The 17,975-nt window shown below is 29.8% G+C and overlaps 1 protein-coding gene across 6 annotated transcripts in view; it reads right to left on the bottom strand.

Moving 5' to 3' along the window:
- Nucleotides 1-15,906, bottom strand: part of LOC118182145 (BBSome complex member BBS7-like) — a 65,557-nt gene extending 49,651 nt beyond the window's left edge. Inside the window, exons 1-7 of one of the 6 annotated variants that reach the window (XM_035351470.2) lie at nt 15,454-15,906; nt 15,084-15,138; nt 14,901-14,966; nt 10,921-10,983; nt 6,866-7,041; nt 4,086-4,272; nt 2,307-2,379 (exon numbers count right to left, since the gene is read on the bottom strand). In XM_035351470.2, the coding sequence (XP_035207361.2) occupies nt 2,307-2,379; nt 4,086-4,272; nt 6,866-7,041; nt 10,921-10,983; nt 14,901-14,966; nt 15,084-15,122 (604 nt within the window). In that variant the 5' untranslated portion in view covers nt 15,123-15,138; nt 15,454-15,906. Of the gene's footprint in view, nt 1-2,306; nt 2,380-4,085; nt 4,273-6,865; nt 7,042-10,920; nt 10,984-13,071; nt 13,215-14,900; nt 14,967-15,083; nt 15,139-15,453 lie in introns of those variants that run through there. The other 5 variants (XM_035351460.2, XM_035351465.2, XM_085816509.1 and 2 more) reach the window with 5 other exon arrangements.
- Nucleotides 15,907-17,975: the final 2,069 nt, after the last annotated feature.

Genomic DNA, 17,975 nt, shown 5'->3' with positions numbered 1-17,975 from the left:
TAGCCACACAATTATCAACGTACATCGAATCTTTGATTTTTTTGGCCAGTTCTTCTTTCTCATATTCTTGATCTAAATTCTAAATGGTTTGTCATTACAGCAGTTAGAAGAAAAGGCTTACAGGAAGGAGCAAAAATTGTGATGTCTATAACAAATGATGATGTCTATAACATGGTGATGTCTATAACAAATTTCAGACAAAGGATTTCCATCTTGCCACCATAAAAACCTTAGAAAATTCATATTATTTTCCTATAAGCATAATTGTCAGAAAGCCTTCTGGATATAGACTGTAACTTCTATCCTTCCCCATCAGAAATAGTCCAACACTGTAGGGATGAGTTCAATCAAACTAGGTGTCTTTTCAATACAGTCATTGACAGACACCGAATCATGAGTTTTAGCTGTTTCATCAAAAACAGTTCTTATTTTAGTTGTGAAATTTTCTTTTATAGCAGCTTGATGTGACAAAAAATAAATACATAAATTCTCATCACTTTTAGAATCCTCACTCGAATTTATTTGTCCTCAGATTTATCCAAATTCAAAACAGCGATTTAATATTGTTACGAATTTGGTACACAGAAAATGATTTTACTGCAATTGTATGTGAAATTGCTATATTTCTTCTGTATAATGTAAAATGAAAATCTAATGGAGACAAGCTATGCCGGAAAAATAAGAATACAAGGACAAGTCCATTTATTATTGAGTAAATGGTAATTTGACAAGAAATCACCAAAAGTTACCAAACTTGGAGACCATTTCGCAACATTTTGGTTCGGTCCCTGTATCACCATAATAGATATTGTAACTGAATAAATGCAATTGATCACTACATTAGCCGTAACCATAATTTGACCCTCATATTGCTTTCCAGTAATTTCAAGAAGGAGAAAGTACTAGAAATATCTCAACAGTCGGATAAAAACTACATAAAGCTGGAGAGAGCATCTGCTCTCAGTTGTTTTGTCAGCTCTTAGCTCAGTGCGAGTTTCTAAAACTATCTCTGGTTTAGCTTCGCATTTTAGAAGCGCTATACATTTTGTTGTGTTTAACGTTCATAGTAGTTTGAAGTGTAACTACTGATTGTACCCTGTGATATTGTGAAGAATTGCATGATTATTTCTGTGGAAAGTTCCAGATCTCCTAAGTGTTTCTTTTGATAGAAACAAATTTTATCAACCTATCCTCTGACCTGTGTGCATTCCGAACCCCTAAGCATGCAACAATCCTTTGAAAACATTTAATAAAGCAATTAAAGTTACTAGCACATTTTAGAGCTTTTTACAAAATACCCTATGCACTCAACATTTTACGGAATGACAATACAAAATCAAAACTTCTAAACAAATTCTCACTGCATTATAAGTAATATGCAGTATTTAATAAATTAAGCAAATAATATATTTAAGGAAGGATAGTAAAACTATCAGTAGTGATTCAAAGTACAGCAGTAATCCTTCGATTTGAAAATACCTTTAACCTAGTAACAACATATTAAATAAATTTTATATTAACTATATAATTCATAACAATAAATCTTGGTAAAATAATCTTTCCTAGACTAGATGATACTATCTAATTCTGAAAATAATTCTTTCAAACATCGCACCATATATAGAGGTAAACAAGATACCTTCACATGATTGAACAAAAATTAAAACATTAAACAAAAGTTATACTTCGCGTGTTCTACTTTGTGTAAATAAATTCAGATTTGAAGAATCTTATTTTAAAAGTACTGTTATTTTTCATCTATACAAAATTCTGCAAAGTTTCTAAAACAAAATTACTTTTCCATTATGTTATCTTTATTTAAAACTGATGCTGATAAGTATCTTCAAAATTAAAGTTGGATTAGCATTAGCTGCACTTATATCAAACATAATTCCTGGCTTTGTTTCCTTTCAAGATGATAAACTGTGACCAATGGCTCTAAAATTGTTAATGCAATGAGAACTATAAAGCTGATATGAGAGCAACAACAGCTGAGTTGGTATCAATTAAGCTAAACCATGAGGAAACCTACTAAATTACACACTTTGCCTATATCTATAGATTAGTTTACAATCAGCAGAATCGTGAACTCAAAGAGTACCTTAATTATAACAGTTAAAATATAGTTTTATAAATGCAGAAAATCTTAAATAGCCTAAGTAAATTTGTATAAATTTATTAAAATATGCTAATACTCATTTAACAGATCCTTTTCTCAGACTGTTGCACTATCTTTGAATAGTGGTCAGTATATGAGAAGCATAAAATATAGCAGAAAATAAAGAAATAAAATTCAAAATAACTACCTCCTTTATTTTGGTATAGAGCTAATGTAGAAGGAGGACCTGATACCTCTACTTCATACAAGCAACTGGACTCCTAGAAAGCATATAATTATTAAACATTATTACTTAAATCCCCAGTACCAGAAATCTATAAAATTACAAATAACAACAATATTGATTCAAACCCTGCTATAACAATCTCCAAGGGACTAAACATTTGGTTCACTATATCTAATAGTTTATTATATCCAATCCACTGGAAGAATTTTCTTATTTTTTAATAAACTTGCATTTTAGGATTTTCCATTCACCAAAAGAATACAATGCTGAGTGGAATTTAAGTTGGCACAGAAAATAACTTTGAATTTTTGACAATTTTTTTGCCAGTGCATCTTTGGTCTTTAAATTTTAACATTTGTTTTGGCACTATCTTGTGAAAGAACCCAGCTTTGCTGGTGCTGAATATGTCTTTTTCTTTGTAATGCACAGTGCACTATTTCAAATAATCTTTTCATTTTCCATTGGACAACATCAAATTTTATAATACTCTCCAATTTTCTTGCAATTTTTCTTGAAGAGAAGTTGTTCTGCTTCTTGAACCTATCTAATTAGCTATTGTGCACACAGTCTGCCCAAAGTGTTTCAGAAATTTTTTGGCTTTTGTCTGAAGTAATTTTTTCCATATTAGAGATTTCCTCATTCTATGAATGGTAATAAACCATTTATAAAAGCAATAAATTCAGCAATGTGTTTTCTACATCTGTAAAATCAACCTTTCTCACTTTCTCTTCATACCAAAAATTTTGTCTGTGAAAGGAATTATTTTTTTCTCAGTTTTTCGAACTAGTACTAACTCCAGTTTGATAAACTTAGTTAATAACAATTTTAGCTATACACATTTTTCATTTCTCAAATACTGCTCATCTTACCTTTAATGCAGAATATATTTACAGCTCACTATATGGATGAATTTTTATATTCAAAAAGTTTTAACCAATATAGAGTGAACAGAATTAGGTCAGAGACTATGTAAAGTTCTGCCCATCAGGAGAAGTTGAGAAAGGAAGATAAATTCCTCACTTATGTCCAATGAAAACATGTTCATTTTCCCCAAGATATGTACAGCTGCAAAGGAAAGGATATGTTGCCCTGATAAAGAATATGCTAATTATCTTAAGCTAAATGAATATCATAGTTTTACAAGAAAGCATCTAAAGAATGTAAAACCTCCTATTTAGAAGACAAAGGATTAAAAAGGAATAAATGTGTTTTTCACTTTGCTAATGGCCTAAAATGGATTATTTTAAGGACTGGTAATTTTCAGTTAAAACTTGGAAAAATTCTGCAAAAAATTATATAAAATATTAAAAAAAAATATTTATTGAAGCTATATCTGATATTTGTTACATATGATTTTCACATTTGGAGGTTTATTATAACTATACAAAATAATATTAAGTATATAAAAAACTGGATGGGGCCAAAAATTTCATTATATCCAAGCGTTCATTATAAACTGAGTTTGCTATGGCAGGACTCGACTACAATACCTTTAAAACTGATTTAACTAATTGTTATGCAATTGCTGATAACCTTTAATGATATCAGTAGCTGAATTCAGCTATAATATTAAATAGTATGGTGGGATATACCCTGCAGATTTGCTAAGAAAATAAATTTTGATAAATATTAAATAAAATTTTTGAGGTTTTAATTAAAAGTTTTATATAATATAATTAATATTATAATTATATCACAAAATACAACACTTTTTTTTTTCTTTTTTGTAAACACACTTACTTTAATAACACGTAGAACTCGGTCTTGGCATGCCAGAATAGGAACAATGGTTCCAACTTTATCCATATCCAAGCAAATGATATCATTTATATGATCAGTAGACATATAATAATTTTGATCTTGACACTCATAATAATGATTGAAAATGAAATTTCCACAAACAAATAGGTCATTTCCACTAATATGCCTAAAATGGGAAGAAAATAATTATAATAAGAAAATGAATTTTACTACATTCATGATACATTTTGCAATAAAAACCTCTTGGTTTTTTTCCCATAACAAAGAAAATAAAAAAATGTGCTGGAAATTTGAAATTTTAACCAAAAAAGTAATGATTAACAGACATATTCTTCAAAAAGCATTTCAACTCTTGTTATTTTAGCATTTTATTAAGTTACAAGAAATAATTATAATATATGTATTATGTACCATATAGTCTGACATATAATGCACACTTTTAATACAAAATATAAGCTTGAAATTTATGGGTGCACGTTATACGTTGGATATAAAAATGATATATTTAAAAATAAGCAAAAGATGAGATTCAAAAATTAGTACCCAAATGCTATTTATTTAAAAGAAATGATGTTTTTTATGAATTTAAAAAATTTCTTTATCTGATAAACATAAAAAGTTTGTCATATTTGTCATTAATCATCTTCTGTTCCATCAAGATTGTTAGATATGCTACATTTTAATGACTTTTGAATTATACTGAATTTAATTTTATTCTATGCCTTTATTATCCACTCACACTCTTTCTAGACTGGCATGATGCATTTGGCCTCCTTTTCCTTCCTTCTCTTAGATGTTCACTTTAAAATCATGGATTCATATGACCACAGAATAGCAGAGAAAACATCTAAGTGCTAATTCCATGCATTCATTTAATTGGAAGTGCATTATTAGTTCAAATAATGTCCTCCTTTTCTCGAAACACTAGAATAACATTCTTGTGCACACTTGCATTGAATACAATGCACATCTCCACAGAATTATTTATCCCTCAAGTATCCCCCCTCCCACACACATATTGTTCCCCTTATTGCTTTGCCAATTCAGTATACCACTGTTCGAAAGCCTGGGGAAAATCTTCAAATGAAAGGCTTCAAAAACTAAAAAATGTAGTTTGAAACTATATGTGTGCATCATATGTCGAAATATATAGTATATGTATTTTATAAGTTCTAAATATGCTTAAAAGAACAATATATCATCATCATTATTGCAACAGGTCACATGCAAAACTTTTTAAAGAGACTACTTCCTACATTTTGGAGGAAGTTAAATATTATCATTATTATTTTAAATGACCTTAATTTCAAAGTGAGCACTTTTTTATCCTATATCTTATAGCAATAACAATGATATTATATTTGCTTTCTATTAACAAAGACTTTTATTTGTAGTTCAGGTAATAAAAAAATATAACAAACCGTTCTGGTGGTATTTAAAAAAAAAAAAAAAAACATTTCTTTCTTTCTTCAAAAACCACTTGATTAAAATCTGAACTTTTAAAAGTGAATTGTTGCTAATTATGATAATGTATTTGAATTTTTTATGTAACTTTGCTTCCCAAACAATCCCCCCCCCAAAAAAAACCACACACACAAGAAAATGAATTACTTCTTTAAAAAGAATATATAGCACAAACTTGATTATTCATCATTTTCTACCTCTCAGGTTACTTTTAAAATTCATCAGCCATCAGATGTGCAAAACATCAAACATATCCAATAAAAAATAAAGAATAAGTGCAAAAAATATCCCCATATATATATTATTATTTAAAATGGTTTATAACTGTTTCTGGCCACTATATCTAAAATATTATTTTAAAAAATGCAGTATTATACTGCTCTAAAATATGAAAAAAATATATTTCCATCAGTTTGTAAATCTTCACATACCAGTACATGATACAGAGAAAGTTTTTCTTATGCATAACAAAAGAAATGAGATGTGCTAAAGTAGTTCAAGAAAAGTCATATTAAACACATTTGATTCTTACCAAGATGTAAACAGAGGTTGAACTTATTTTAAGTGTTATATTTTTATTTTATATACTAGTGAGTATGCTACAGAGCTATAATATCACCAATTTTGAATTCTAATTTTGATATGAAGCCATACTAGAATAAAAACAAATCTTTATTATTAATTGCACATATCTGGTGGTGGGAAGAGTGTCTTATTATCTCTCCATTCTGTTATCCATATGACATTAGCTTCAAGACAGACATATAAATCAAATTCCACTGTACTTTAAGCTAACAAATGAACACAATTCTATTTTAAGAAATAACAAAATCAAAGAGTACTAAAAATTAATAGTAAATTGAAAATGATAATAAATAATAGAGATAGATAAATATTCACAATGAAATTAATATGAGATTCCTATTTTGATTTATATTCTTGTAAACTGCTCACAGAATTGAGAGCTTAAAAATTTTCATAAACAATTAAATTAACAGTATCAATTTTTTTAAATCAAAACTCAAAATGCAAAGGTACAGTCTAACATAGATATGTCATCTTACTTTTTCTTTAATTTATTAATAAACAAACTGATAAATAACAAACAATTGTAAAATTATGATTTTTAGTTCTACAGAGTGTGACAGAATACTTGAGATATTCATATCTTTGCAGTTAAGAGGCAGTAATGAAAATAATGGAAACACCTTTAGGTAGTAATGAAAATAATAAAAACACTTTTAGGTAAAAAAACATAATAAGAAAAAACTCATTCTTAAATAATATAAACTCACATAGATCTGATAGCTTCAGTCATATTTGTATCAAATCGTAAAAACTGTTTTCCTTTCCTTGTGTATCCTCTGACTTCACCGCCAGAAGACACAAATATTTTGTCTTTCATTGTGCCTATCGCCCCACCTAGTTCTAATCTTAGCACTTTGGGACCAGGTAATGTTTTAAAAAATGTCTGAAATAAAGAGATAAATGATGATGAAAGAAAGGGGAAACACTCACTGTATTACATAATTAACACGAAATCAAATTTTTGACAAAAATACATAAGGCAACAAAATGCAGCAGGTGTAACTTGTTGCATTTACAGCTGATTGCAAGTAAATCAAAATTACTAAAAATCATTAACTTTTATATATTTCAGGAAGAAAATATATATAATGTTATCAAATAAGTAAGCAAAATTAATACAAAAACTGTAAAATATAAATTATGGAAAATAAATAGTTACTTGAAAAAATGGTGAATCAAGTAAAATTTTATGATTACTAATGTTTTTTTGGTTTGGTTTATGTAATTATGGCAAAGCCTCAAAGGCTATCTGCCTAAGAGAAGGTATGCCTTCGTGGAGGGCTTTCTAAGGGAAACTGGCTCGCATACTTATTACATGAAAATGCCCGTGCAGCCAGCCCATTTACAGAATTCGAACCTTGACTGAACTACCAGTGTTCAGCGATTCTACTACTTTGCTGCTGGTGGACCTATTACTAATGCATCATAACACAAATCTTGTCTTTTATATATTTTCCATTACAGCACTGATGAAAAATAGCTTCAGAATTCCAAAGATGTGTATTTCTATTTAAATCAAATTTAGTAATTTAATATTTTTATTATATATTGCTTCTTTGTCAAAGCACTCAACTGCGACTTGTTTTCAGGCATGGAGTTAAACAGTGATTATATCTTGAAAGACTTTAATCTAAAGCTGTAATGAAAAATTTCATGTGCATCTTTCCTTCAAAGTCATAAAATAAAATAATAATAATAATAATAATTTGATTATTCTTTTAATACTATAAAAATGATAACACATAAAATCTTGAATATAAAAAAACTAATATTCACTGGCAAAAATGTAAAGTAATAGATTGTGCATGCTGCATAAAAGTTGGAAGATATAGAACTGAGTCTTGCAACCAGGGCTGTGGAGTCAGTATGGAAAATGACCGACTCTGACTCCTGGAATTTTAAAGACTCTGACTCCAAATTGACTCCTACACATATATATATATCTATATCTATCTATATATATATGTAAACATATACACATGGGTTACAGCTTATTTTTTTAATATGGAAGAAGTAATAGATGCTACAGGGGAAAAAAATTGATGGCATAGCAAATTAGAATATTTATATTAATTAGCATTCATTATGAAATGGAAAAACTGGCATTAGTTATTTCTAAGAAACAGTAGTATAAATCTTCTTTATTGGAGGGCCATAGATCCAATTTGATAAACTTCAGAGCTGAGAAGAGTCTTTCCACAATAACTTGAGAAGGAGGAAGAGCTCTTACTGTTAGGGCTACTTCTTTTAACTTTTCAGGATAGATTTTTATAAGTTCTAAAAGAGGTGTCTTGCAAGCACAATCATATTTCTCTACTTCTTCAAAGGCCATGTAGAAATCTTGTTTGCATTTTTTTCATTTTTATATCTAAAGGTTCTTGGCTCTTTATTTTCATTCACTTTGCCTTAGCCTTTTCAATATTATCAAAAAATATTTCTCAAAATCTAATTAATCACTGGAAAAGGATGATAGAGACTCAGTTGCAATGTCTGCAAATTGACTGTCCTGATTCGAATTTTCCAATTGTTCTAAGAATAATTTCATTCTTAATGAAAGTTCATAGATGGCTTTCTTTGCCTTTTTAATTTGTTTGTCATCCAAGAAAATTTGGTGTTTCGGATCTGCATATATTGAACCCAGCAAGATCTCTTTGTCTAGCAAACTAGTTTCTCTTTTCTTCATTAAAGAAATGATTCCTTCTGCAATAAACCCTCAATTTCAGAAAGAACAAACATCCCATTCTTCCATTCTTGCATCCTGTCAATTCTTCAGATTGCAGCTTTTTTGTGGCTATATATGGTGTAGAAAGAAGAGCTTCCAATTCTTCAAGATTATACCACAGTCTTTCTTTTAGTGAAACATTAGGGTTATCTACATTTTCGAAAAAAAGTTCTTAATTCTAAAAATCTCTTTATCATCAAATATGCACTTCCTTATCACGTTGCTTGATCAATAATTGCTCCTTATCCTGCTTGCTTCCTAAGAATGGCATCAATTTTGGAAGTTCTTGCTGCTATTGCTGCTTGCCTACATTTATGAGTGAGATTTGTATCTAAATGAAGTAACTAAATGAATCAGTTTAATCACTAATGGCAAATATCACAGCCATCCTCCTTCCTTATATTTATTTATTAATATGTCAAAAAATAGAAAATAACTATTTACTAATGTATATAGTCAATAAATAAAAATAGTAACTCAGCTTGTCATTAATTTTTTTCAATTCATTTTAATTTCATTTGAAATTCAAACTGTCCAACAAAAACTGGAGTCGAAGGCGGAGTCGACCTGTTTTTAGCGACTCCAGCTCTGACTCCTTTTACCCCAAAATCTGCCTGACTCCAATTCCGACTCCACAGCCCTGCTTACAACACATAAATAATATTCACAGATACCTTGCAAATTAAAAGATATTTTCGGATTATCTGAATAAAAATGTGGCAATACTGAATGCTGAAACTGGGAAGTTTCAGCATTCAATATTGCCACATTTTTTGACATACTTTTCAAGTATCATGGAAAATAGGCAACTCATATATATATGCACCATATGTGGTTTGAGTACACATGGATCCAGAGCCAGCATCAGAGGCAACTGCTACAGATGTACTAGGCAGCAGAATTTTGGAGTCACAGAGTTTGCACAGGGTGGCAAAATGTCTAGTGCTGGTCCTGGACTGATTTATGCTTTTCTAATTTAACCATTATTTCTCTGCTCAGCACTTTTTTCTGTTTAAATTTTTTCCACCTTGCACAATGAATCAGAATGGACTGTGAGGGTTTCTCAGTAATGAAAAAGAACACTTTGGATTTCCCCAGACATATGGCATTTTACCAAAAGTCTACAAGCAATAGTTGTAAAAATAAAGCCCACGGAAAGAATTTTATACTGTATATTATTTCATGTTGTATATTCATGCTGTATATTAGTCCAAAAGCAAAAAAACTTTCCTCTTTAATTATGCAATAAAACCTTGCAAATCTTTCTTCAAGAATATAGGGGAATAAAATAAAGAAGGAAGAATTTAATAACATCAAAAGATATAGAATAAATTAGAATGACTACATATGAATATACTCTATTAGAATGACTGGAGAATTTTTGCATGAATTATTTACACGGGTCAAGTTGGTAAAAAAATACTTATATCCTTTATTTTGATAAAAATCCATTACTTAATTTATAAAATATCATGAACTTAAATTAAAGCTCCCTTTATATGCATTAGGGAAAATACACACAATGATCCGAAAGTTCTGAAATATTAAAAAAAATAATTAAAAAATATAAACAAATTTGACAAATATTATTAGATTATTTTAAAAAATGGGAGGATGAAGAAAGGAACTCATTAGAACTTTCATATTTTCATGAACTTAACTGTCATAAATGAAGTTTGCTTACATATGCTTACAATATTTGCTATCCTTAAAATTTCTTATTTATATCCAAATATCATTCAATAAGAAAATGGGTATTCCTCCATTCGAAAAGTTATACAAGATTATCTGAACAGAGAATTTCTTAACACACCAATCTGACAGTCATCAGGAAATAGGATCTTATTTTACCAACATTCATCATCTTAAGGGAGTATACAAATGTACTACAGTGAAATGGAGTACATTGTAGTACATTTAAGTTAATGACTAGTATATTTAAGTGCAGTCATTAAAGTTTGGTAATAATTAAAACAATTCTTAATTACTCTAATAAACATATAAATTTTGTGAAATTATATAAAAACCAGGAAAAATTACTTGAATATCTCCTTTTTTTGTTCCAAAACACTGAACAACTCCATAATGATCAGCTACAGCAACCTATATAAGAAAATGTAAAGAAATTATGCCATCTTCAAATTATAATTTGAATCTTTATCAAAATAATACTTTTAAAAAAGGAAATAAAAATTGCAAATCATTCAAATTATATAAATCTTAAAACTCTCATTAGCTGCAATTTGATACCCAAAAAAAGAACTAATGACAGTAGTATAATTACAAGACAGCTTAAGTAGAAATGATGCAAAAACTCTTCAAAGTTAAAAAAATTAATTCATAAAAGGCTTTCTTAAAATATCTACTTTTGATTTGATAGATTTATTTCATTTAATATATTCATTTTATCCCATCTTCAGCTTACAGAGCAGTTATAAATTGATAAATAAAAAGAATAATAAAACCAATAAAAGAAAAAATTAAATGTGGATTATAAATAGTCTGCTGCATGTTAATTTATGATGACCAGTAGCTGACTGAATAATATCAATGAACATTCATAATCCGACCTGGATTTTAATACCAGGGAACAGGTAGGCTGCATGGGTGTATTCATGATATTCCTCGTGTGTAACATGAATATGGAGCAGTTTTCTAAAAAGTTCTTTCATGAAGGCTTCCCTTCCTTGGAAAATAACTCTCATTTAAATCAATCAACCAGATTTGTTACTACAAAAGGAATTTTGATTTAAGTCAGATGATAAAATTGTTGTAAATTGGTTATTCGACATGAGTTAAATGGATTGCCAACATACTGCTTTAGTGGTTTTTTTATTTTATTTTTTTATGTGCAGGATAAAAATCAGCCATTTTCATTACAAAGTCCTCTATGAAAGCATGTCCTCACAGGAAATTAGTCCTCCTGTGCTTTGCTGCAACCAAAGCCAAATACAACTATTAATGCTAAAAGAATATTCAAAACTCCTTTATATTCAGATTGGGAGGATTAATTAGAACATCAAAATTATAAATTTACATTGATTTCAGTTTGCTTATGCATTTTTTTTACATTTTTTCCAGCATTTCTGTTTGACTCGTAAAATGCTTCCTGCACCTCCAACCAGAACATGAATATTTGCTGAGAGGTAGCTATCATTCCTTCTCAGAAAGTTCACATTTAACAAGAAGTTACTAGTACAGTCAAAATTTGTTAATTTGGATATCCATAATCCGGAATGATCTATAATCCGGACCTCAAAGCTACAAACTTTCTGCACATGTGCTTAAGACCTTTACGACTGCGAATATGCATGTGCGCATGCGCATAATACGTTTATGCATGCGCGTAATGTATAACAGACGTAAATAATGTATAACAGACGGTATAAGCTAAGCTAAAATTATCTAATTCAGTTAATGTTGCAGATTGCGTTGTTCCTTAATCTTCGAATTGGATCCGGCTTATTATTTTTGCAGACTGTTAGAGCAATTTTATAAAAGTAAGCTTGAACTTTCGATTATGTCAAATAGAATTTCCAATATATATTTACTAATATGTAAAGAATCTACAAAGCAAAAGTATGTTTTGAAGTCCATTAAACAAAAAGTGGAATTGCTGCAAAAAATGGATAAAGGCATATCCTTCGTTTCTCTAACCATTCCGAAATCTGTTTTTAGAAGTTGAATTGGAAGTTGATCTGTCAGCACTATCCTTATCTTCAGGGCAGATGTTTTTATTTTATTCGGCTTATAATTCCTTACTAAATGTAGTACTATTTATCTTGATGTACTCCGTCTTTAATATGATTTAAATCGAGTTCCTCATCATTATAATTCGCTTCCGATAGTGAAGAAAGTGACACAGAGGTTATTGAAAACGAAAAAATTTCGATTGACAAATTAGTCTGTATTCTCGACACAGCAAATATAGGACTTGAATAGCGAAACTTTGTAACTAAACAAGAAATTATGTCTGTTTAATAGAATTAAAGAGAAAGTATTATCACATAAAATGAAGCAACTTAAACAACTTACATTGAAAGAAATGTTTAATAAATTAACAAATAAATATTAAGCTTTTTTTTTTTTTTTTTTTTTGAAATTTTGATACCCTTTAGATCATAATTGTTCTTTATTTCATAAATTACAGTTTCATATTTTTAATTTTATAATTTCTGCATGCCATCTTACCAGATTTAAACTGATGATCTATAATCCGGAAAAATCAATCTGGAATCGCCGAAGTCCCAACGAGTCCGGATTAACGACTTTTGACTGTATTAACCTCTCATGGCTACTATCTCATGTAGATTACTATTCTACATGAGATTACCACATCTAAAAGAGATAACTATTTCTAAAAATATAAATAAACAATGATAATGAGCATCACAACGCAAATGGCAGTGAATCATTTGTCTAATATCCCTACATCAATAGAACACAACTGTTTTAGGTTTCACTGTACTTGCACAGAAATGATTCTTTTTTAATGCATTAAAAATAAACTTAACAAACATCATGAAGTTTGATCCTTTCATATCATCAAGGTGTAAATTACTCTAAATTAGTAAATAGCTGAAGAGTTAAATAAAATTCCCATACCTAAATGATAGTTTCAAACCTATCAAAATATCACAAATTTTAAATTACAGCAGTTGGGGATTTAAATAAATATTACTTACATACTACGTTTGTGATACATAATTTCAAAAATGGTCATAACTTTGTCACTGAATTCCCGTTAAAATTGTTTTATCCAAAATTCAGAATGACAAATCATTTCAACAGAACAGTATGAACTTCGGAAAGTCTACAATGGATTAAAGTAGCAAATGGCTTATTCTTTAAACATATTAGTTTATTCATCAAAAATGGACATAAGGTACAGTCTCTTGCTCTAGCAAACATTAAAAATTTAATTTACAAAAGAAAAATAAACAGAAGAAAGAAAAGAAAAGAAAAAGCCTCTAAATCAATTGTGAATTAATCTATATTTTGTAATATGACTGACAATCTCAGTGAAAGTAAAAAATTTCATGAGCTATATGGAAAATAAATTTTAAAAATACAATTCTAATTAAATAATTTTGTTACGTTAATGCAACACTGTTAATGTAAGAGCACAATTTTACTTAAAACCATTCAAATGTAATATGAAATAAGCACTATTAACGCATATATCATTCAAAACAGATAGTTTTGAAAATGAAGAAATAAAAATAGTAAATTCTGATTATCCCCACTTCCATAAAAAGTAATTAATTCACTAGCTACTTTATGAATTAATGAAAAACATCTGTTTGGATCTTTATGCCTTATAGCTACTGTTCTGCTCACAAATAATAATTTTTTTTAAAAAATCTAAAAAACTAGAAATTTTACAAGGGGAAAAAAACCTGTATGGCTAATATTTATATTTTTACAACTGGTGAAATAATGGTTCAACATATAGCATGTAAATCCATGTATGTTTAAATGTGTGTATGACTTATATCAGTTATCTGACAGTAACATCAGAATAAGTCCACGAAATACTTCATGGCAAGGTGCACAAGATACGGCTGTCATCGGCCTTGAGCATTTTACAGGTGACAGTGCGATTTAGCTCAGTTCTGCCTACAATTGTGATAGAGAGCAGCCTGGTGGGGAAAGGTATGAGTGTCTCTCATCCCTCTCCCGTTTCACCAAATCACACAAAAGGACTTTCGGCTCGCAGCATATTTAGAGTGCTGCCATTCCGCACCGACACTATACCTTTCCAAACATCCATGCTTTCTCTGGGATTCAAACCGGGGCCTTCGGCACAGCAGTCAATGATGCTAACCACTATCCCAGTTGGGCGGCATGTATGCTTAAATACACGATTGATATACACCTGCATGAATTGGCTACTGTGCCCTGTTTACTTGAATACATACCAAAAACACAGAAATTCTACAACGTGCTAAAAGCAGGAATGTGGATAATAAGAAAGTACAAAAAGATTATTAAAATAAAATATGAAAGATCTGAATTACCCTTTGACATGCCTTTTCTTCCGGATTCGGTAATAATTTTGTTGTTTTAGGTGAGGTGACACCTACCTTAAGGTTAAAAATATATTAATTATTACACACATTGTCATTTAAATTTCAATAAAAAATAAAATAATACAAAATAAAACAAGTATATTACTTTGAAATACAGAACATAGTTTTTACCTGCATGTAATCAACACGATTCAAATTAATTTCCATCATTTTTCCCAAACGATAGCTACGGTACAGAAAGCAATTTTTTAAAAATGATTTGCATAAATTAAAAATTACATAATAATTTAAAGAAATGGATCTATTGCACTATGCAAAAAGCACTACATTATGTACCATAACGTAAAATTAGACAGAAATTAATTTTGAATTGGCATTAGTTTTATCATATTTTATTTGACAGTGGTGCACTCTTGTACACCATGCATCCAGTTCCATTCCTAATAAGAATAACTGTAGCTAACAATTTTAATAACATATTTGTTTTTTACAAATTAAATGTTATTTAACATATTATAAGCAATTATTCACAAATGGTTACCTTTGAAAAGAACTGATTAAAATAAAATGTTTCTCTGGAGAATATAAATGTAATCTCAAATAATCATATATGGTACACACTACGCAATATATTTATTTATATACCATAATTTTCAACTCCATTTATTAAATATTATGTGTCAAATTACTTTTGTATCAACAAGCTAGAAGCTATCATGTGGGGAATGAATGGAAAAAAATTAACATTTTCAAACCTAATGAAATCCGATACCAAATTCAATACACCAAACAACTGTACAGCTTAGCAAACAAAGAATGTATAATTTCAAGAAACCTCAAATAGTAAGCAATAGTACGGCAGATTTAAAATCTCCGATAGTACAGTAAAAGAAAAGAAAGCGAAACAGAATTTAAAAAAAAAGTGTTTTAAGAATAAACTACATTACAAAACACCATCATCGGCAAAACACTGTAGATAGCATTATGTTGCCATAGAAACCGTTCCAGTTAAACAAACAATACACTGTAACATACAATTACACTGCTGCCAATACTTTGACATCTTTAATATTAAAAGCAGTTCGTAAAATTTTCATTATGGAAAGTAGAAATTTTAGTTTTTCGCTTGTTTTTAGTTCAAAAGTTTTTATTTTAAAGCTTTCGTTCATCAGACACCATGGTTAAAATGCTTAAAAATTTCAATTCATTCAAAATTTCAAGAAATAAAGAAAGTAAAAAAAAGTAGAAGAAAAGTAAAATACAGTGCATCCTTGCATCCTTTCTCGGCGATAACTTCTAAAAGTTCGCTTCTACTGAAGACCAAAACATAATGTGAAATCGCGGGCAATCATGCACTATAGTATACACCAGGGATGAGCCAACTCCGGCGCGCCGCGCGAGGATAGGATTTTAATTTGCCGGTCCGAAATATGTATTTATATATTATATATCCATCTCCTTTTCTACTTTGTTTAAATATTATTTTTTCTTCCCTTTTTTTCAAAGGACTGGTGATTTTTTTTACTTTCTCTATTTTTGACCTACACGGAAATAGTAAGCCCATACAGCTTTCAAGCGGTAAAATATTAAAAGCGAAAGTTGTTTGTTAGTTATAGCTGTAGGTTGGCGCCAACAAGCGATATCTCTTTCTCGAAGAGCAGACATATGGGAATCTTAGTATATATATATGCGGCTTAAGTATTTGTCGTCGATAGTTTATTGGTTGCTTGCGTAACTGTCAATTGTTTTATTCCCTGTGCAGTGTAGCATTATTAGAAATATTATGAGAAAGCTAAGCCGGAAAAAATTAAAAATACAAGATCATGTGCATTTAACATTTACTAAATAAATTTAACATCTATATATAATAGAATTCGGAAATATACAACCAGCAACGATGAAAAAATCAAATAAAATGAAATAAATAAATATATTTATTATATGCGGCTAAAGTATCTGTTTGTCGCCGATAATTTATTGGTTGCTTGCGTAACTGTACTAGCCAATGGGGTGAAGTTGCCACGGCACAGGTTTACGGTTGCAATTGAGACGTAGACAATTTCCTGTAAAACTTGCCTTTGCTATGACCATCCATAAGTCTCTGGGCCAAACGCTTAAGCGTGTTGGCATTTTTTTACCTGAGCCTGCATTTGGACACGGTCAACTTTATGTTACCTGTTCAAGAGTTCGTGAAAGAACGGATGTAAAATTAAAAATAATGGATGGTCCTCTGCAAGACGCGCTTAAAAATGATGGAAAGATCTACACAAGAAATGTTGTGTACAAAGAGATCTTTGACATGTGAATTAACACTTTATTATTTAAATCACCTTTATTTATTGAGCTAGCGGGGGCTTTTAAGAAGTGTACCTCCAGTGTTTTCCTTCATTGCACTCTACTTTAAGCAAGTAGAAGGCGAAAACCCCGTAGGGGAGTAAGCAAAGGGGCGTCCTCGCTGCCTGAAAACTTTAACGAACTTTTTATTTAACAAAAACAACGATTTCGAAGCGAGAAATAACAACACTGTACCAAATGGAAAAAAAAAAAAAAAAAACTGAAAGCTTTCAGTTTTTACTTTACGCCCAAAGGGGCGTTTATAACGATTTATGTGTTGCCTTTATTTATTAAATATCATGTTCGCCCTTAAATCATAAAATTCAATTCAACAGTAATATCTCAAAATAATTTTAAATTGGGCATATCTTTAGAATTTCCGATACACAGTTTCACGCGCTGGAGATTAAAAAAATTTTTTCTAATCAACGTTGCCATTGCTCGCCTCGAAATCCTTGAGTTTGTTTATCAAAAATTCTTTAAAGTCTGACGAAATACATACTAAAACAAATTCAAAATTAGAGCTTTCATATGAACATATTCGGTGGAAGATTACGTTATTCACAATTCGATGGCTCTAGGTACCGTTGTTTTATCACAATGCAAGAAATATACATACATTTATGGAGATTCTTTATTGTTTAATTTCTTTAAATAGAACACAGGGTTGTAATATTCGGTTGCAACAGTTTGAAAAGTGAATCGCCGCAAAATGCCAAAACGAAATTA

This window comes from Stegodyphus dumicola, chromosome 5, assembly GCF_044657685.1.
Source record: "Stegodyphus dumicola isolate Sdum_Otavi_A_Nest chromosome 5, ASM4465768v1".
NCBI classification, from domain to species: domain Eukaryota; kingdom Metazoa; phylum Arthropoda; class Arachnida; order Araneae; family Eresidae; genus Stegodyphus; species Stegodyphus dumicola.
Note: the sequence above shows the minus strand (reverse complement) of the source record. Positions and strands in the feature narration are given on the sequence as shown.